At 43.4% G+C, this 22173-nt stretch overlaps 2 protein-coding genes and 1 pseudogene across 5 annotated transcripts in view; 1 reads left to right on the forward strand and 2 right to left on the reverse strand.

Moving 5' to 3' along the window:
* ARHGEF9 (Cdc42 guanine nucleotide exchange factor 9) overlaps positions 1 to 22173 on the reverse strand; it is a 241991-nt gene that overhangs the window by 198693 nt on the left and 21125 nt on the right. The window contains exon 1 of one of the 4 annotated variants that reach the window (XM_012739110.3): positions 17369 to 17459. The exons of 1 other annotated variant lie outside the window; for it this stretch is intronic. Coding sequence is in view for 2 of the 3 variants with exons in the window: in XM_012739109.3 (XP_012594563.1) it covers positions 17362 to 17370 (9 nt within the window). In the remaining variant the exon portion in view is untranslated. Of the gene's footprint in view, positions 1 to 17357; positions 17460 to 22173 lie in introns of those variants that run through there. 2 more of the 4 variants (XM_012739109.3, XM_020284847.2) reach the window with 2 other exon arrangements.
* LOC142866172 (ORM1-like protein 2 pseudogene) lies at positions 5518 to 9748 on the forward strand (annotated as a pseudogene).
* LOC142866171 (uncharacterized) lies at positions 17609 to 18247 on the reverse strand. The gene has a single exon (XM_075999694.1). The coding sequence runs from the start codon at positions 17786 to 17788 to the stop codon at positions 17609 to 17611; it is 180 nt and encodes a 59-aa protein (XP_075855809.1). The 5' UTR covers positions 17789 to 18247.

Genomic DNA, 22173 nt, shown 5'->3' on the forward strand with positions numbered 1-22173 from the left:
GAACCAGGGCTCCTAACCCCTATTCTCCCCAGCACATCTACATACCCCAAAAAGGTACAATCCAATTAAGTTTCAGGGAACCTCCAAGGTATAGCAAGTTATAGAACAGTGTGTATAGTATATTACCACAAAAAGGAATATATTCATATTTGCTTATATATCCATAGATTTTTCCCTAAGGACTCACTGGTGGCCTCTGCAGAAAGAAGCTGGGTGGATGAAAGGCAAGGAGTGGGAGGGAGACTTTTCACTGTGCACCCTCTTGGACCTTTTGAATTTTGAACCATGTGAATGTATTTCCTATTCAAAAATAAAAATTTAAAAATGAAGTATCCAGGGTCAGGTGAGTTTGGGAAACTATGTGGTTGCTTCCTGGCAGGGCTATGGTGGCTAAGCTATCCACCCTATCCACCTATCCACCTCTCTGGCTTTCAAACTTGAAGAAAAGGTGCCTTTACCCTTTTTTCCTCCATCCCACACCCTTTTGCTTGTAGAATTCCACAGAAGGGGCAGTACTGCAGTCATTTTGCATTAGGACCAAAGAAGAGAGACACAAAGGACCTCTCCCACCAATTCCTAGTGCTCAAGGCCTGAGTCCCACATTCCTCCATCTGTTTCCTCTCACCATTCTATCTCAATGTACCTACTCTCCCTTCTTCAGGGCTCAGAACAGCAAAAATAAGCAAGCTAGAAAAACTCTAGGAAATCTGGCCCACCTCAAGAGGCTGTGGTGTACAAAGGAAGAGCACACTAAGGAAGAAAAAGTAAGCCCCACTGGGTTTTAATGTTCACCTTGAGGCCAGGTGAGAGTCAGCCTAGATGGCCTCCAAGGATTCTCTCAGCTTTGGTTCTTGGATTTCCACAATCTTATCCCTCAAGAGTTGGCGAAATCCTCCATAGATCAAGGCCCTCAAACATTTCCCCAGATCTCTTTCAGCCTACTCTTTAGGCAGGTCTGCCAGATAGGGCTTCTATATGCAGGAAGCTTAGAGGAAGTGGGAATGGCCAACATGGATCAAATGCCTCCCAGGATCTTCCTGAAGTGGCTTAAACAGGCAGCACAATTCCCATTCACAACAGCTTAACATCTTCTCTAACACTTTACTGCTTCCAACATGCAGGAGACAAGTGGAACAGGAGCTGCTGTGGGAGGGAGGAAGAAGGGTCAATCAGCATGTCTCTCATAAACAAGCAGAGGCACTGCTGAGGAAGGATGGACCCCAGAGAATCCCCTGTCGCTGTCTGAGAAAAATTTAAGTTTTTACATATATTTCCTTGAGCTGTCGCTGGTGCTTCCCTTAGCACTAGAATTAGTTGGGTGGCAGCCTGGGGCCATAAAGAGTACATTGGGATGAGAAAACAAAGGCATGGCTTCTAGTCCTGAATCTACTACTACTAATCCTATGTCCTCATGCTTATCTTTCCCTTTCCTGAGCCTCAGTATCCCCATCTGTAAAATGGAAATAATAATAGCTTAAAAGAATGCTATGGGGAAGAGGGGTTGAAATAAAATGAAGACAAGTTTCTTGATTACCTCCAAACTACCTGGATGAAATCTCAATAATCCAAACAGCAGCAACACATGTTCAACATTTTACAAAATACTTTTCACATCCTTTGTTGCAATGAATTCTTGCACCCAACACTCCCATGAGATGTTATAGTTAAGCCCATATTACATACCAGAAAACTGAGGCTTGGGAGAACTTAGCCCACAATGTCTGGGGTGAGAGAAAACCTAAGCTACATAGTCTTGTTCCTCTCAACAAAGTGTGAACTAAAATAAAATTTTAAGGCTCACAGCCCCATCAGCTGACTGAATGGACCCCCTAATGGCCAAAGGAATATCCTATAACTAAATCTTCTGCCTGGAGGAGGGAGGTCAGACAGGCCTCATCATGCCCCCCTCCCTTGTTGGAGACCTCCTTTGTAACCCATTAATAGCCCAAGGGTATGCAAGACAAATCTGCAGGTCCTCAATTTACACAACATATCTATATCCAGTGACTTATCTCTGATAACAGCTCCTTATGTTAAAACATTCCAAGCCTTTAGACAAAGCTTCATGTCTTTAACCAATTACAATCCAAAGAATCTTTAAACCTACCTATAACCTGTAAGCCCGCCTTCGAGATGTCCCATCTTTTTGGGCCAAGCCAATATATGCCTCCCATGTATTGATTTATGACTTTACCTGTAACCCCTGTCTCCCTGAAATGTATAAAAACCAAACTGTAACCCAGTCACATCAAGTCCACTTGCCCAAGGCCTCTTGGGAGTGGCTCCAAGTCATGGTTCTCAAATTTGGCTCAGAATAAATCTCTTTAAAATTATTTTACAGAGTTTGGCTTTTTTCCATTGACAAAAGCAAATACAATGTCCATGAGCACAAACACTTAGAATAAGGTACTCTCTCAGGGCCAGTGCTGGCACTTCAGGCTGCTTCCTCTGGCAAGTGGCAAGTACAGGCACCCTGGCCTTGTTTTCCTAGTTTAGGAAGAAGTCCCTGCTCCTGATGCCTCCCCTTCCCTCACCTAGGGTTCCTGAGGAGCCCAACCTATCTGTCCACCTAAATGCTGCAGACCTGTTTTCTTTTCCAGAAGGACTGACCTAGAATTGAAAAGTACCTATATGGGTGGGGGTGACCTCAGCATGACTTTGACCAACCTGACTTCATAAGGGTGTCTTCCTCTGGCCTCCTCTTTGGCCTTTTCTTTCTACGGCTACTCAGATAGGGGTCAGGTTCAATTGCTGGCAGGCACTGAATCCAGCTTAGGCATAGGAAAGATACAGCTTTGTGGGTGGAGAAAAAGTGCATCTGCAAAGCATTTTCTCAACTTTTAGACTATCTGATCCTTGCCATCAGCCATCATCTGGGGGCAATAGTGGCTGTTTCACCAATATACCAAATAAGACACAGACGCGAGAGGGGAACCTGACTGAGGCACACCTAAAGAGGCAAAGTAGCAACTGGAACTCATATTTGTTGACTTCAAGTCCAAAGCTGAGAACCAGGCATGAGGCTGTCTCAGTCAAGAGTAACTCACTGAGGCTCTGAGGCTGTTGCTCGTATGCAAGCCTGGCATACTTTGGCTACCTGTCTCCCTAGTCCCCATCCTTCTCCCAGATCCATTTCTTCTAGTTCCAGCCTTTGGTACCAAGGGCCAGAAAAAGGCTTCCCCAGGACACCATGACCTGGTTTCCAGCTTGAGGAACTCTAAAAATAGCAGGCACTCATTAGTGGGGCCAGATGGCCCAAGCTTCTGTGCCTAAGGGCTGGGCTATGGTCACTGAGGATTTGGCTGGTCTTGGGCCACCATTAATCCAGGAGAGGTTAGTCCACTGCTCAAAGGGGTCTCTCATTATACATTCTACCACTTCCCCTCACACCTCCCACCCACAATTTAGGTATACTTGCTCTGCTCCAAGTTGTTATTTCATTTCCAAGAAAAATGAACTTTAATATTTAGTTACTTGAGGTTTTCTGGGACATTGCTTCACAATCATGTCACTACATAATGGTTTGTAAATGGACTAGAGGAATAAAGAGCAGGCTCAGGCTTTCTGCATTTATCAGTGTCAATTTGTTTTCTCCATTCTTCCACATCTGACTGTTAACTCACATATGAGGGCTTAGTTCTGATCCCTGTATGCTTTGCAGAGCCTGCTACAACACATGCCATCTTGAACATCCATTTTATTACTGAGTACACTGCCCTCTCAAGCTTGAATTCAGAGATAAAGGTAAGGGGAGCCAGAGAAAATTGATAAAGGCCCACCAGCTAGGGCCAGTGCTCCATCATGCCCACTTAGAAGAAAGAAACAGCTGGCTGGAACTAGGGGATAGGGCATGTCCCATAGGGGTATGTGGGGCACTTGGGTGTTTCATGGGGGGAGTGTTGTTTGTCTAAGTATGTCCTTAGTAGTATGTATTTCAGGGATATGAGTGCATGTCCTAGGCATAAGAGTATATCTAAGTGTGCATCTCAGCATACCCCTATGTATGTGGGTGCAGCTGTGTCTTATATGCATCCATGTGTATTCACACATGCAAATGTGCACATGCATGCCTCATGTGTGTCCCTGTAACCTGCCTGTGCTGAGAACGTTCAAGTGTGAGTGTGACCCATGCTTAACCGTGTGTGCTATGTCAATGTGAAAGTATGCCCCACCTGTGTGTCCTATGTGTGTCCCAAATATACCCCATGTGTCTGAGTATATATAAGTGTGCATTACACATGACCTATCATGTATGTATACATGTAGGTATGGGCAAAGGGCATGGATAGATAGCAAGTCTGAACCAATTCTCCCCGAAACAACCCCAAAATTTGTTTCTAACAGCTTTCCTTCAAGCCTGGGTCAATCTGCTCCTAAGCAGGACAAAAGACGTGGGTTCAAATTTTATCCCTGTCACTTCCTGAATGTGGTAACCATAGGTGCTTTTCCCAAAAAGCTTAGCCACCATTCTCTTCATCTAAAGAGCTCACAACTATGAGGTCAAGTAGCCAAGAGCTTAATAGAGAAACAGGATAAAGATCAAAGACCAATTCTGAGATTTTGAGCAAGGCCCTGCCTCTCCCTAGGCTTCAGTTTCCCTAGCAGTTCCATAAGAGAGTAGGCTCAATGTATGGATTCTTTCTCTTTCATATCCAGTGACTTTTCAGCCTTTTAAGCTCCATGGACAAATTCTGGTTCCCCCTGCCAACCACCACCACAAAGAGTCAGTGCACAGATATGCACACATGGATTAGCACCTGCAAATGTCTCATCTCATTTAGGTCCCCTCTAGTCCTCAGCAAGCCATTGGTTATCTCCTTACACTTGTCTCCTTACACTCATTTTCCCAGGGGCCCAAGCCAATTGGAATAAAAGGAATAAACACATAGCCTCAAAGGCATACAATCTTCACCAAAGTCCAGGCAAAATAACATGTGGTTTATCCAAATCATCGTCCCCATCCTTTGGGAGGACTATGGAAAGTGGTAATGGTACTCAGCCAGTTTTTAGACTCAAGCCCTAAAAGAACACGATCAGATAAATCCACAGAGAAAACATCCAAACTAAGAAGGGCACAAAGGGCTACAGAATCTAGGACCACTTTTCTTCATTCACCAAGGCCTATCATGTATCTCTGGACAACATGAAGCCAGATGAAATTATTATAGGTCCCGCAGATGCATCCAAAGTACCAACTAATGGTTCACTGCCAACCTGGCCAGAGTTATCTAGTGGTACCTGTCTAGTTCTCTCTGCTTTCTTGACTAATTTTTGTAATAAGACTTAGACAGAAGCAAAGTACAGAAGGTATCTTCAGAATAAACTCCTTGCCCAAAGCCACACCAGTGAGTTGGTAGCAGCTAACTCCATATTCTATGCTCTTCCTAGCCAGCAAGAAGCAGGACTGACCTGAGTCAATCAAATAAATTCTCTGTCATAAAATGGGGAGAATACGAGACCAAAAGTGTGAAAGCAAGAGACATGCCCCTAGCCAGACAGGCTTCTGAAACTGGCAAGATGAATGTGGGGATGGCACACAGTGAAGTAAACCCCAACACTCAAGTGATGAATATCTGGGGCATCTGGCTTGCCTGCATCATCTTGGTAGGACTGCTGCATGTTGTTCTACTCAGCATTCCCTTCTTCAGCATTCCTGTTGTCTTGACCCTGACCAATGTCATCCATAACTTGGCAATGTATGTCTTCATACGCATGGTGAAAGGGACACCTTTTCAGACCCTTGACCAAGGATAGGGCTTGGCTACTGACACATTGGGAGCAGATGGACTATGGGCTCCAGTTTACCTTTTCCCTCAAGTTCCTCAGCATCTCTCCTCCTATTGTGCTCTTCCTACTGGTCAGCTTCTACACCAAGTATGATGATGCTCACTTCCTCATCAACACAGCCTCATTGCTCAGTGTACTGCTGCCTAAGTTGTCCCAATGTCATAGAGTTCGTGTATTTGGCACCAACAAATACAGTGGGATGGGGCTGGGGACAGCTCCACAGGCATGGGTAAAGCACTGGGGCTATGACATCCTTTCTTTCTCCATACTATCTTCTATATCTTGATAACCTGAGAACTTTTCTCAAGTTCCCAGGAAGAGAACAGATTGTAAAATGGGGCTCCTGGCACAGTCCTGCCAAGAGAAAGTTTATTTGCATCAAGAGAGGCAGATGAGATGAGGACCAAATCATTTTCCTACATAGCAGAAAGCCATGTTTTGGGCAGCTTGTTTGGTGATTACATTTTTCCATATCTTCCACCCCTACCACCTTCTAGCTCTGTTTTACTATGTATTTTCCTTATCATAAAGATAGTTTTTCAGCAAAAAATGAGGAAGAATAATCTTGGCCTTGCCCACCTCATATGGTCATGAAGAAAAGACCAATGAGTCAGGAACAGAAGACTATACAATAGCCCTTATCTTCTTGCCCCACCCTCAGAGTAGTGAGATGTTTCCAAACAAAATGATGCATATCAAAGTAAAGAATGTTACTTGTTCTATGCAGGTCATTGGTCAAGAGCCTACAATTTCTGAAACAACTCTTAATCATATCATAAAAACCCAGTAATACTCATCATAAATCCTAGCCAAGGACCAAGGGGCCAAGAATTGTTTTTTAATTGTCAAGTGCCTAGGTGGTTTCTAGCTTGATGGACTTGAGAAGGTGCTAAATAAAAACACAATTAATTTTGGCTTTCTTCCAAGCTCTTCTTTTAGCTTTGCAGGAGATTGGGAGAGAGAAAGCTAGTCTGCTATTCATAGCAACATGTGTATGACTGCATGGGGAATGAAGATGGAAGTAAATAAAACTTATTAGAAAAAAAAGAACAGCTTCCCACCAAGCACAGAAGACATAGACTTGGTCATAGGGCCTTTTTTCTTCCAAGAGAGAGAAGTAAAAAAAGGAGTCTTCAATGCTATGACAAAGAAAAGTGAGGTACAGAGACAATGGGATTTGTTCAAGGTCACCTAGCAACTGACTTCATATTTGCAGCCCTTCTTTATTCACGTGTATGTCTTTTATTCAACCAAACCTAACATCGAGCCTACTTGAATGTTAGGCCCCCTCCACTGTGGCAATCACGCACAGAAGATTTCTGCCTCAGAGGGTTCTCGGGGATCATGAGCCCCAATTTACAGAAAAGAAAACCAAGTCAGAGAGGCTAAGCAACTTGCGTAAGGTCGCGGAACAGAAAAATGACAAACTCCTAGTTCACTGACATTTTCCTTTCCATCACACCCATACTAGTTTCCCGAACTACCCCTAAAAGACCATGGTGGCTTGCATATTTCATAGGTCCAGGAACTCACAACTTTGCCAGGCAATGTTCTAGCTCCAGCACTACTACAACCGTACTGTGTTTCCTTGGGCAAGTCCTTTTTTTTCTATAGGCCTAGTTCCCTAGCTCCCCAGCTTCTACAATGAGAATAGACTCAGAACAGATCTAGAATCCCTTTTCTAGAAGATACAGCTCTCTGGAATGACTTTAAATGGCACTATAACTTCTAGAGCTTAAGCCCAGAAGACCAGGCTGGAAGCAGCTATATGAAAATAGGTCCTTCAGCCTCATTTTTCTCATCTTTGAAATGGACATAATCCCCACTCTACCTACTTCACAGGGCCACAGAGAACACAAAGTGAGAAAAGGTGCAAAACCCGCTAAAAAGCATAAGACACTATTCAAGAGGGAGAATCAAACAACCAAGTGAGTATCTACTAGCCCCTGCTGTTTTCCCTTTTTCTTTTGAGACAGAGTCTCACTATGTTGCCCTGGGTAGAATGCAGTGGCACCATCATAGCTCACAGCAACCTCAAACTCCTGGGCTCAAGCAATCGTCTTATCTCGGCCTTCTGAGTAGCTGAGACTACAGGCATGCGACACAACACCTGGCTATTTTTTCTATTTTTAGTAGAGATGGGGTTTCATTCTTGCTCAGGCTGGTCTTGAACTCCTGAGCTCAAGCAACGCCCCCATCTTGGCTTCCCAGAGTGCTAGGATTATAAGCATGAGCCACCACACCCAGCCTGTTTTCCTCTTAACCCAAGCAGAGCGTATGCATGTTCTGTTCAATAAATCTTCCTGACTCCTGCAGTACAATCTGGATTCACAAGACAAGCACCTCAGCTGGTTGCAAGGGCCAAAGGAAATTTAAAAATTCCTCCACTCCCTTTGGGTCCTAAGTACAAAGCAGTCTCAACATTTTGCCTTGGTTCTGAGTCCTTCCTTTATGCCAGGCTTATTAGAATCCCTCCTAGAGATGCCTGACTCTTTCTGTGCCTCTCTCCCAATGCCAAGGCACCCACTCCCTGGCCCTCTTTCCAGCCTGCACAATTCACAGAGGGAGGGGGCAGAAACAAAGTGGGTGGAAGAGAGGCTGTGGGAGGTAAAGCTAAAAGTAGCTGCTGCCTTTAGGCACTACATTCTGAGGGGTTGGGGGTGGGTTCTCTTAGCACATCCTTTCTGCAGCCAGCTGGGCATAGAGGTTCATGGCTTTCTCTCCTCTAATGAAGACAGGCAGGCAGAGAAATCAGCTGCCAGAGCCATTCCCAGAGCTGGTTATAGATGTGCGGTACTGGACTCCTCTGGGCCCTGAGGGTAGATGGCCACTCTTCACAGGGCTGCCTCTATAGCTCCCTGCCTCAGGAGAACTAATGTGGCCTACAGGTGACTCTGTGTTCCCTCTACCCTTATCCCACTCCCTGGCACCCCAAGGGCTGCTGACAGGCCTGCTCTCCCTCTAGGAGGTTATATAATGCTCTTGTTCTCCCAGTCTTTCAGCTCGCTTTTTCCAACCAAACCTGAAAGAGCATTTAGGTCCCTGATCCAGCCAAGGGAGTCTAGAGCCAGGACCCTGTAGGGGAGAAAGCAGGTTACAGCAGGCAAGGGCATGATTTAAGGAGTCAAGATCCCGGGTCTATCACTGAAACCTCGGATAAGTCCTCTTCCCCTTTTGTGCCTTAGTTTTCTCACTTGAGAACAAGGAATTGGGGCAGTGTGCCATACTAAGTACTTTAATATCTGTCCCTAAGTGATTCTCTGTGAATCCTGGCCACTTAAATGAAAGATCCACCCCCACCACAAAGCCCCATCCAAGGATATGCTATCTCCCAAGCAGTATGGCTGAGCTCAGGAGAGTCACCTCTACTGTCCTAACTCCAATTACCCTAGTTACTAAAATTTACATAGACGAGATGGTTGCCTGGAACTTTAGATTCTGTCTTCCACCCCTGGCCCAGGCCCATTTCAACAAGACAAGCTATGCTTTTTTCTGTTTTATATAGATGCTTCTAGCTAAAATTTCTTTTGAGGATATAGTTCTTCTACTGAAACCAACTCCTCACTTCCATGTTACATGGAAACTGAGGCCTAAGTGGGAAAGCCTTTCATCAAGATCTGGCAGCAAGGTAGGTACAGAGCCAGGGCTTAATACCAGGCCAACTTAGACATTTTTCAGTGTTTTTTCTCCTACTGCAAGTCTGTTTTCCATACATTATCCTTCTACAATGTGAGCACAACTTTCCTTCTTCTCTGCTACCAACTCTCAACCTTGCAACCAATTGCAACCAATTCTCATCAGGGTCCTGCAATTAGCACAAAAGAGTAATAAGGGCAAGAAAGAACTGACCTCATACACACCCCTCTCTAAACCTTTCTTCTTCTTCCAGGTTGCTCCTCCTCTGCTCCTCTCTTCAAAGATTGTTCCTGAGTACTGCTCTACGTCCGTGGAACCCCTTTAATTCTCCAAGAATCATGACTGTATCCTGACCGCAGAGTCCACTATACAGGCTACACCAGAAGCACTGCAGGACGTACTGTCAAGAAGCTTGGGTTCGCTACCACTACCTGACTGTGTGACCTTAAGTAAGTTGCTTAATCTCTTTGAGCCTAACTTTTCTTAAGTACTTCTAGGTTTGGGGAAGGAGCCAATGAAATAAATAGGGAAATTTATTTGGAGAAATTCTTATCAATAGTAATAGTAGTATTAACCAAGTGAATGGCTACTTAAAATGCTGCAGGAAAGTGCTCTGGGTTGTCAAAGCTTCCACCCCTTTGCCACTTAGGCTTTCCCAGACCTGTGAGACTGGTTCTGTATCTATGAAAGGCAATTCTCAATTATCCATATGATATGTCTCTTTAATAAGCTGAATCTCAACCTGGCATCCCCTTGCTACTAAATTCATGGTATGGCTCCCTTCCCTGATTGGCAGCCAGTGTGTGCTCAAAGAATTCAACCTGTAGTTCACTTGTTCTAGAAGAAATCTAAGCCAAATATAATTAGCAAGGCAAAAATCCTACCCCCAAAATCATCCTTTGCATTCTAAACATGTTCAAGGGGATATTTGGATTATCTTCTAGATTTGAATAATATCTTTAATCATCTTGATTATTAATATTAATCACAAAGTAAGCCCATATTATAAGAGCTAGAAGAAATCTCTGAAGCCATCTAATCCATCTGTCCTTATTCGCAGATGAGGAAACCAAATTTCAGAGGGGAAAATTAACTTACCTGAGGTCACCCGGTAAATGGGCAAAATCTTCCTCATCATTATAGTAAATGTGCAGTAACTGAATTTTTTTTTCCCTGAAAGGTTCAAACCATTTCACAGCTGATTATTTTAAATTCAAACAGGTCTGCAGACTACTCACTCCTTAGGGTTGAGTTCTTTTTAGAGTGGGCACAAGCCCCTAGAACTTATCAAGGCCTCCAGAGTCCTACAATAAAAATCTCACCTAATGCCTAATCACATGTGTGATAAGCCACACTCAGGCTGAGCTAACATTTCTTTTGAACCATTCCATAAGAGTCATTCAACCCCTGGCTCAACATTCCTATCACCTCAGGGAACTTTTAGAAAAATATTGATGCCAGGGCCCACCATGACCAACTCAATCAGATCTCCCCCAGAGATTCTAAGAATTGTTGTTTATCTTTTTAACTCTCCAGGTGATTCCAATGTGCAGCCAAGGCTGACAAGCACTGGATTAATGGAAACAATTCAGCCAAGTTACAAGAGGAACATGCACAGAGATAACTCTTTGAGAACAAAATATATTCTGTTTTAAAGCTATATCCATGATGTCCTGTATTTCTAAAGAGGGAGAAAGAAAGTGATATACAGAAACTACAGTTGTGGAATTGACCCTCAGCCAGTTACAAACATTCAGTTTGTGGGCAATGAAAGAAAACAGGGAGCTCTGGAAGCTGCAAACCAGATTTACTAGACATAGATGTCAAGTAATCTATATTCTTTTTTATGATGGGGCCATCAGCTTGGCAGATGATTGCTATGAACCTAGCATATCTTGATGCCCACAAAGCATACAACAAATCTATCATGCTACATTATCATCATTAAACTTCAGTAGAATAGAAAATGGCACAGTCCCATGAAGTCTGCACTGGTTGACCACATATACACAAAAATTAACAGGTCCCAACTCCAAGAGAGGGCTCTGGTGAGGTGCCAGAGGAGCTAGCATTAATCTCATCATAGTGAACGTTTCTTTGAATCAACAACTTGAATGATACTTATTCAGTTTTCAAATAATGCAATGCTAGAAAAGACTGCTCATCTGTTGTGTGACATGAAAAAAAAAATTAAAAACCAAAAAAAGCTAGAATAACAAACCAACCAAAGAAAATAAAATTTAACAAGTTTGGTTCAAAAAAACCCTAAAGTTTGGTTCAAAAGGCCAACTTCATAAGAGAGGACTGGACTAGATAGGAAAGGGTTTGAAATACAAACCCAAAAAAGACTAAGGCAAGGCCGGGCGCTGTGGCTCACGCCTGTAATCCTAGCTCTTGGGAGGCTGAGGCGGGCGGATTGCTCAAGGTCAGGAGTTCAAAACCAGCCTGAGCAAGAGCGAGACCCTGTCTCTACTATAAATAGAAAGAAATTAATTGGCCAACTGATATATATATATAAAATTAGCTGGGCATGGTGGCGCATGCCTGTAGTCCCAGCTACTCGGGAGACTGAGGCAGGAGGATCACTTGAGCCCAGGAGTTTGAGGTTGCTGTGAGCTAGGCTGACACCACGGCACTCACCCTAGCCTGGACAACAAAGCGAGACTCTGTCTCAAAAAAAAAAAAAAAAAAAAAAAAAAAGACTAAGGCAGTGACTCTTAATCCTGACTCACCATTTGAATCACCTCTGGGAGCTTTAAATTAAAAAAAAATAATAATAAAGCTGCCTGAGACCCATCCCATGCAAATTAAATCAAAATCTCTCAGAGTGGGGACCTGGCACAGGTATTTAAAAAACTCCCCCAAGTGATCTGAATGTTCAGTAGGGGTTGAAAATCAATAGAAGGCTGTATTAGTCATTTCACAGACAGTCCTTTTGTAATTGATCCTGGTCAGGTGGCACCTGTAGTAGCATGAACAGTTCTGGGCAGCACATTTTTGAAGAAATATTTAAAACAGAGTGCTTCAAAAAGAAGAACAATTGTATGAAAACTGCAGTTCCTTCAAAACATTCTGTATTTTAGGCTTTGGCAATTCACTCTGGCCTTTCACCTTGAAGATCCCAATAGTGCATTTTCATAAGACTAAAGAGAATCCTTTGATGAATATTTAAGACAAAAAGGCAGCATTTTATAGAATAAAGAATTCTGTACAAAAATGTTATACAAATGAAAGTTATTTTTAAAACACTAAAAATGTATGTAAGTAGCTGAGGAAGCTAGTATGACTTCAGGGATGACGCACACACCTCCCTCCCTGCCTGACCCCTTTCACCATCAGACTAGCTGGCAATGATCAACTTTGACTCTCTCAACTCCCTATTTGAGAGGCAAACCCATTACTATACCACCAATCTCACTGACTTTTACTCTCCTCATCTGTCCACTTCATAAGGCTGATGTGATGCTTAAATTAGAAAGGATGTGAAATTGCTTTTTAAATTCTATAGGCCCATGCGCTGACAAGGGGTGATTACTACTGTCACTTTTGGACTGCTTCCTGAGCCTTCTCTGCCCTCTAGGTCCTTCCACCTTGTAGTTTTTCTACTTTGTACTTTGGTGCCAAAACAAAGCACAATAAAGCAAATACCCTAGAGAGCTAGATCTACCTAAGGACAGAAGGAGACACTGTGGGCAGATGCTGGAAGAGCTAAGCTTTGCTCAAGGATTCTTGGAAAGCCAGAGACTCAGTTGGCCTAGAACAAGTTGCAGAGCTAGAAATAAAAACTAGAGAGTATAATATTCCCCTCCTCCCTCCATCCCATTTCTTGGGGCAAAGCCACTGGAGATGGATCCAGATGCCTTGTGGGAGGTCTTCTGCCTAGGCGTTTATTTTGGGAGAAAAGGCTTGATTTTCATGTCCCTGCCCAGAGCAAGCACTCCACAGGCCAAGGTATCAGAGCTGAGATGGCAAACAAAGGCTAAAGAGGAAGACATGCTTTGACTCCATCCCTGCAACACCAGAGTGTGCCCTCTGGTCACTCTCAATCTGGGCCTCACCACAGGGCAAAAGAGTACTTCACCCACAGGCCTATTGAGATCCTTCTCTCTAGCAGCTTAATCACACACGCACAAGTGGATGAGAAAATCTGAACCAGGCTAGGCCCTGTTCACTAGCTCCACAATCAAATTGGCTTTCCCAATTTTCCCAGGTAGAAACTACTGGATCAAAACAAAAGGGGAAAAAATACCAAATTCCATACTACAGCTGGGCTAGGCAGGGTTCCTCAAGCCACAAACAAAATTGGGGCATACTGCACAACCTGCACAAACACATGTTGCAGGTTGTGACAGATGGAGACTGTCTCAATGGAAGAAAAGCACTGTTCAGTTTGTTCCCACCAAGCTATCACTTCACCCTCTCCCTGATGCAGCCAAAAGTTAAGATGAAAAAAATGTTTTCAGAGCCTGCAGACCTCCTTGCACTAATGCTATGCAGTGAAATGGCTCAGTTAAGGAGAGGGTAGTGACTGCAGAGGGATTTGAACCCATGAGTCTTCCAATAAATAGTCCCCAGGACTGGACTAGGCTAGGCTTTGTATGCCTTCTATGGACATGTTTTCTAGGCATTTGCAGGCAATGGGTATCTTCTTTCTTTGCCCCTCCAAAAGCATTTCTCCAGCTCTTGTTGGGCTCCAGTACCCTTTCTCCAGAATTATGGGTGCCTGGGCCTTTAAAGGGTGAGCTCTGGAGCTCAGCAAGTGCTGAGTGATGAAGGGATTGCTAGGATACCAGTAGAGGGCATTTTCTTAATTCCTTGGTGAGGATCTGGGAGCTAAAATCCCTGAGCTGGGATTTTTGCCCCTCCTAGTAGCAAAAGCTTATCCTCTACTCAAAGGGGTCAGAGAGAAGAGAAGGGAATCAGGAGCTTTATAGGAGGAAGTTGGGACAAATCAGAGAGGAAAAGTCCTCTTCTTTTCCTTACTTCTCACCCACTTACAGTGGAGAGGGGAGAGAAGGAGGCAGTGGTGTCAGGAGAGGGAGAAAAAGGAGAAGAGGAAATATTAAGAGAGAAGGCAGAAGAGAGAGAAAAAAAGACAAGTCAAAATGCATACAGTTCCACTCCTCTGGGCTGCATTTCTCATTTTCTCCCACTCTTTTCTCTTTTTGCATACCCTCACATATCTGAAAAAGAAATGTCAAACCTTTAGGATTCACACAAGTAAAAAGTCACACTGCCACCTTTTGTTCTCTACTCCCCAAACTCCCTTCTGGCTGCTCTAGAGTGGCCTGCCATATGGCTCAACATCCCCTTATTTGCCTAAATATAAGTTAATTCAAAAAGTGCTAACCCATTTTGACAACTAAAATTACTGATGGAAGGGCTCATTTAAGCTATCTCTCTAGTCTGAGGGGTTTTAGGTTGTGGGAAGAGGACTGGCCTAAGTGACACCTATCCAATCCATCCTAGCACCAGTCAAATCCTCACAGACCCTAGCACAAGGAGGTCATTCAGAACTGTGGAACTCAATGCTGTCTTTCCTCATTTCTACCACCACTACCCTGCATCCACACTCAGGAGTTTGCACCCATACACACGGAAGGGCGTGCACACACATCCACACACCTTACAAATATACAATCCCAAAGGCTTTCCGCCAAAAGGTCTATCAGGCACCTGGAGGGAAAAGTGTTTTGTGACACTACTTAGTCATTAACCTGGGTCAAATACTAGCCTTAGAGACCCTTTTTCCCCTTAGGGAAAAGAAAAAAATTAAAAACATTCTCTTGGTGCAGTCCCAGTTTCCTGTCCATATAGCTAGGGGAAAATCCCTTAGTTAAAACTTATCCTCTAGACACCAGTAACCAAATATCCACTCCTTCCTCCCATCACCCTTCAACCTTTCATTTTTCCTTTTCACTTGTCTTTCCAGTTCATCTGCCTCTGACTTCAAGTGCTCAAAATGATAGAATGCAAGAACTTGGAGGTCACCTATTCCAACCATCCCCAAATGCCAATGTTACAGGGAATCCCAAACCAGTTGAAAAGGAAACAAATTGACCAAGGTCAAACAGCCACTGAATGAAGAAAAGCAAGGTCTGCAGCTGTCCATTGTAGAGCCTTTCTCCACTCTCCAACACTGTCTCAAAACAAAGTGCCTAGACAAGATATAAGCTTGCTTTAAACAATACACTGGCACTAACAAAGAAAAAAAATAACCCACAGAGATTCCCTTTAGAAGTTATTGGTTCCACCCAGAGGGTCCACACAATAGAACCAAAGAGCAATTAATGAGAATAAATGCCAGCAAACTTCCCAGATCATTCTTACATCATGGTAGCAGACCCCTGCCCCAAACCTCAGCTTCTCACCCAAACTGAGTCAACAAGAACTTACTTTGAGGCTCAAAACCCCATCTGACACCATTAAATAATACTGTGTCCTATGGTCAGGACAATTCCGAGGGTCCCATTTATAGCCCTTCTCCCTTCATAATGATTTCCAAAGAGATCGATCAACGAGACATAGAACTTGACAGCATAATGCCAACAGATTTGCACATCACACATGAGCAGCCACCCACATGGGTGTAGGGGGAGCATGTGTGTGGATGTGTAGGGGAAGCATGTGTGTGGATGTGTATGCACCCTGATTCATTGCTACATGAGCCAGAAATGGCATTATTGCAAGTCAGGTAAGCAATGGAATGAGGAAAACCTGTCTATATCAGCAGGGGAGGAAAAAAAAAGTATTATACGCACTGGCATCTGAGACAATTTTTTTCCTGGCTTTGCCAAGAGCTTTCTCAGTGGAAACAGCATATAAAAATAATAATAGCAATAATAACAGCAACCACGACCACTACCATCTGATACAGGCAAGCAGACCTATCTCAAATCGGAAATTTGCTTCCAGCTCATGTTTTCTGAGCTCTCATCCCATTCCATCTAAACTTTTTTTCTTTTGGTGTTCAAAACTCTTAATTTAGCACATTACATACTTTTAGTTTGTTATGGGAATATTTCAGAGAGATCTCTAATCTTAAAGTAACAAACAAGGAAGCAAACAATGGCACCATCACTTTCTCATCTGTGCTATCAAGTTCTATTTAAAATGTGGTTCAAGAACATTACAAATGAGATTACCCCAAAGGAGCCATATCCAAATACTGTTATTACCAAGGCGGGTAAAGAGCTTGTTTTTTGGATGAGACATAGAGAAAATCTCCAAACTCAAATCCAGGGGTTCAATCTTTGGGGAAAGGAGCCCAAACAGCTCTTGTCAAAGTCCTCTCTTGCCAATTCAAAAGATTAGAGAATGCTTTTATGTATTATTCCATGATCCCAAAGAAATTGGCATTTAATGCTTTAAGAAATGTTTTAAAGGTGGCTTCTGTCCAAATTGGAACCTGAACCCTGGACAGCAAATTGAGATTCAAAGGGCAGTCACCAACTGCCAGCTCAAGACATCCCACCGCATCACTTCCCAAATTCTTGCCTCTCATTAGAGACTAAAGAATAATTTTTTCCTAAATCCATTACTTGAATTGATTTTTCCCCTCTAAATATGCAGTGCAAGACTGTCTTTCCTACATTGCCAAAAATTCACCATGCTCTTCAACAAACCCTTTTCCCCCAAAACCGAAATGCACTCCCGATGGCAAGAGAGAAATTTTGACTAAAATTCACTGATGGAGTTTAAGGGTATTTTTCAAGAAAATTAGTTGGCAAGAACCACAAACAGCAAAGCCACTGTTTAAGGACGCAGGGCTTGCTCCACAAACGCCACATAGATGGAGAATGCACACGCATGCACACTTAAATAGAAAGCATTTCTTCATCGGCAATTTCACTCAAGCAATAATAAGCAACTACACGCACAAGGCATACTTAAAAGACAAGACATGGCAAAAGATTTAGGGAGAGATAATATACCAACGTCATACATATCACAGCGAGGCCATGTTGAAGCTCAAAACGTTTTCCCCCCTGGGTAAGAAAGCTTGCTCTTTCTCCCCTCTCTCTCCCTCTCTCTCTCTCTCTCTGTCTCTGTCTCTCTCTCTCTCTTCTCTTCTCTCTCTCTCTCTCTCTCTCTCTCTCTCTCTCTCTCTCTCTCTCTTTTCTCGGTGGCTCTCGGGATGAAATCAAAGCGAGAGTTCGTGACAGCTCAGGTGGCTGGACTCCATTCAGCGCGTTCCCAGGAAAAACATGAGTATGACATTGACAAGCAGAAGGACTACAATCACGGCAAAAACAACTACAGTTTGCACATCCAGGGTCATGGTGCAATGCAGAACACTGTAGTGTTCTAGGTGGGGGGCCGGCAGATTGGGAGATGTCAGTCTCTGTTCTGTCAGACTGTCCATACAGCCACCATGCTAGAAAGGAGAGGAGGAAGTAGGGTGGTTAGGGAAGGGCTGCGTTTGGCGCCTGAGTCTGGTGGTGGGGGGAAGGGAATGGGGATAGGGATGCTTAGTTCCCCTCCTCTCGGGATTGGGCTGATCTTTCTTCCCTAGCTGAGAAATCTTAGCTTGCGCTGAAGTCGGCAGAGTCCAGCATTCTCTCGGGCGCCACGGAAAGGGCAAAATCCTGGGTTTCAAAGGCAAAGGCGGGAGGAACCCGTGAGAGGGTCTCTGGCGCCTGCTCAGTCTGTCTGTCCGGGCGTGCGTCAGTCCTCCTGCCTGACTACTGGTCAATCTCGGTCTTCCCTACTCCCTCTAGTTCACTTGCTTTCCTAAGCTTGCTCGCTTTCTTCGCGGGGCTCCCAGCTGCCAGCTACTAGTTCGATCCCTGCCTCACTAGCCCTCTCCCTTTCCTCTCCCCACCCCCCCAACCAGGACGCAGGCAGCTTTTTTATTCAGGAGCGACTGCAGGCGCCTGCGTGAGGCGCGGCCAGAGCCGCTGACAGGCCTGTTGGCCAATAACAGATGCCGTAGCAGTGCGCTCGTTCCCCAGGGGCGGGACTTGAGCTGGCGTGCTAGCTACAGCAGCCAATTGGAGGTCCCAAGGCTCCCCAAGCAGTCTGGCTCCATCCCGACAGGCGGGAGTCACCCACCACCCGTTCTGACGCGGGGGTGGGGAGCTCGTGGGGGTGGGTTGAGAGGAATGGGTGGAGATGGGAAGGAGAGGAGGAAAATGAGTGGGAAAGAAGGAGGGAAGAAACGAAAGGGATGTAGGGCAGAGGGCGTGGCAGGCAAGGAGGCCGGAAGGAGGTATGGAGAAGGAAACTACGGAAAGAGGGAGAAAGAGAAGGAAAGATGAGAAGGAGGGAGAGGAGATAGAGGATTTAACGAAGAAAGAGAAATCTGGGGTAAAAGTAGGAAAAGGGAGAGGTGGGAGAAGGAATGGAAAAAAAGGATAGGTACGTGGGGAGAAAACATGTACCTTGACAGTCACTTTGGAGCCTGGGCCAAGGAGAAAGAAAGCAAAGGTGCCTTTGATCACTGCCTAAGAATTTATGGGCAACTCAATGATTAGCTATGAAAATTCAACAAACCAGTGCTGTGGACAGAGCCACACAGACACACCACAAAATTTACTAAATCCAATTCTACTTGACTTTCTCTCATATCACTGCCCTCACCCGGTCAGATTTCCTTTCCTAATTATGGTTTTTTTTCAGACTATGACAGTCAGCTTGCCCTCTTCCAACATGCTGGGTACTACGCAGGGAAGCCAGCATAGGGTAAACATTTCCCTAGGAAAAAGAAAATCTACAGAATTTGCAATCTGCTTGTAATCATTGTCCTGCTCTGTGTTTGTGACCTGGTGTCTGGAGCTAGGGTGAAAAAGTCCTGGACTAGAGACTAGAAAGTTTCAAATTTACTCTCAGACCTACCTCTAACTTGCGGTATGACTTTCCGGCAATTCTCTTTTCCTCTCTAGGCGTCTATCTCCCTTCTGTCGCATGAGGACTTAATGAACCTCAGAACCCTCACCCCAGAAAAATACATACAATTTCAGCGCATCCGTGAGCCTTCAAGAACCAATGCCTCCCTTATAGAGATCACTCAGGTCCTTTAATGCTCTTACATCTTAGAACTGTATGAGTAAACTGATATATATGGGTGGAGAGAGGCAAGAAACTGGATTGGCTAGGAATAAAATAAAGTTCTGGAACTGGTGGCATACTATGGACTCTAAGAGGAATGAGAATTGCTTTCTATTCTCTAGAAATCTTAAGATGGATGACTATCTGGATACAGGTCCTACAAGACAATAAACCCCAAAGAAGTCCTATGTTAAAAGTTTTGTCTCATAACATCACTTTTGAATGCTTCTTCCCAAAACAAACAACAAAAACTCTGAATGAGATCAAGCTTCTTGATCCAACTATCAATTTATAGAATACACAGAGGACAGAGGTATATTTTAAACTGCAATACAGGGAAATCCACTCTAAAAAATTACAGTTTTTCTCAAGGACCAACAAACTGGTTCTTTAGCAAATAAATAGGAAGAAAACAGAGAGATTTAAGTTCAGGTGAAATTTGCACATACACATGACATCTAAGACAACTGGAAATTTGAACACAAACTGGATATTTGGTGATATTAAGGAATTACTATCAATTGTTTAGATGTGATAATGATGTTGTAGTTAAATATTTAATAAAACAGGGGGAATAGGTATAAATCTCTGCAACCTTGGATTTGGCAATGGTTTCTTAGATATGACATAAAAAACACAAGCACCAAAAGAAAAAAAATAGATAAATTGAACTTCATCAAAATTAAAAGGATATTATCAAGAACATGAAAAGAGAACCCACAGAATTTGAGAAAATATTTGCAAATCATATATCTGATAAGGGATTTGTATGAAAAGATACTCAACAAAGTTAGCCATCAGGAAAATCCAAATCAAATGCAGGAAATAAAAGTGTAGGATAGTCACTACGGCATTGTTTATAATAAAATACCACTCTACACCCACTTCTAGTGGCTATAATAAAAAAATGATAATAACAAGTATGGAGGTTGTGAAGAAATTGGAATCCTCATAATACAGCTGGTAGAAATGTAAACTTGTGGAGCCACTTTGGAACACATTCTGTAGTTCCTCAAAATGTGCCTACCATTTGGCCCAACAATTCCACTCCTAAGTATATACCAAAGAGAAATGAAAACATGTCCACACAAAAACTTATGAAACTTGCATGAATGTTCATAGCAGCATTGTTCTAATAGCTAGAAGATAAAAACAATTCAAATATCAACTGATGAATGGATAAACAAATGTATCCATACAATGGAATACTATTCAGCCATAAAAAGGAATGGAGTGCTGATACATATTACAACATAGATGAATTTTGAAAACATGCTAAATGAAAGAGGTAGCCACAAAAGGTTTTCATTTTATTCCACTTGTATGAAATGTACATATATTAATAGCATAAATACTGTTTCATGAAGCTTTTGTTTTAGGTATACACACACACACACACACACATACTGAGTTGTAATGTAAAATGTACTTCTTACAGCAAGTAATGGTCAAAACAGTTTGATAGCCATTCTTCTAGATTATGTTGAGACACATCATACTGGTGATCAGGACAGTACCATAATGTCAGCAACTAGAATCTTTCTCCTTGACTTTGAAAGTTCAATCTCATCCTGTCTGTACTTCCTCAATAACTTTTGACCTCTCAACCCCACTGTAGCCTGACTTTACTCCCATCATCCCATAGAAAACTAGAACCTCTTTTGAATGTAAACAAACAACCAACTTGTTGCTAAATTTCATGGCCAAGTTTCCACCTTTATCTTCCCTAATTTATCCCCCACTTGACTCCATTGATGCCTTCCTCATTCCTGAAATGCTTCTTTGCCTTGGGGACACCATCCATATTACCTGTCTGATTATACTGTCTTCACTTCCTACCTGAGTTTTTCTTCATCCAGTCATTAATGCCATGATTTCTCCAGGTTCTTGTGATCTTAGTCCCCTTTTCCTCTAATTCTGCACTTGCCCTGAATGGGCTCATCTGCTCCCAAGGCTTGAACTACCACTTACATTGCACATTAAAGCACTTCCTTTTAACAAAGTTACTGGACACCAGTGGGGAACAAAACAGACATAGGATCTTGTTTGCATGTAAGCATGGAACTGTTGATGACCCCCAGGTAGCTCTTTTGGACTCAAAAGATGGATCTCCAACTGCTTTCTGGATATCTCTGCTATAATAGCTCACAAGCACATCAAACTTAGTAAGTCCAAAATTGAACTCATCTTCTCCCACCTTTGCCAGCTTCCTTCTTTCCCTGAGTACTCTGTCTCTTGGGAATGGCAGTCACACACTGGACTAGCCAGAAACCAAGAAGATAGATATCTATAAATCCTGCCTCTCCCTCATCTCGCTGACAGCCAACCAGTCCCCTAGTCCTGTTGATTCTCTTCCCCCTTAATCTCTCTCTCTCATTTCTCTCTCTCCCTCCCTCCCCTCCTCTCTCCTCTCTCCTGCCAGTACCTTTAATTAGTTCCTCATTATCTCTGATCTGTTACCATTCATTACCTAGTCTCTTGTGCTGCTCTCTCCAACTCAGCTTCTACTTTTCTGTCCAAATTATCTTTCTCAAAAGCAGTTTTGCTGTTATCAATCCTGTGATAGACACTATGGATTGGTTGCTAAGGATCCATGCCATCCTCCTTCTAGCCTGCCTTCCTATATTACCTAAAAGCCAAAAATCTACAACAATAACAACAAACTGGCATTTCCCAGACCCTTTGCAGCCCAATGCATTA

The sequence above is a fragment of the Microcebus murinus genome, unplaced genomic scaffold, assembly GCF_040939455.1.
Source record: "Microcebus murinus isolate Inina unplaced genomic scaffold, M.murinus_Inina_mat1.0 scaf001_hap2_Mmur4.0, whole genome shotgun sequence".
NCBI lineage: Eukaryota > Metazoa > Chordata > Mammalia > Primates > Cheirogaleidae > Microcebus > Microcebus murinus.

What these genes read in the sequence shown, in the direction of transcription:
- LOC142866171 (XM_075999694.1), bottom strand. Translation starts at nt 17,788, where the DNA reads ATGGACAGTCTGACAGAACAGAGACTGACATCTCCCAATCTGCCGGCC.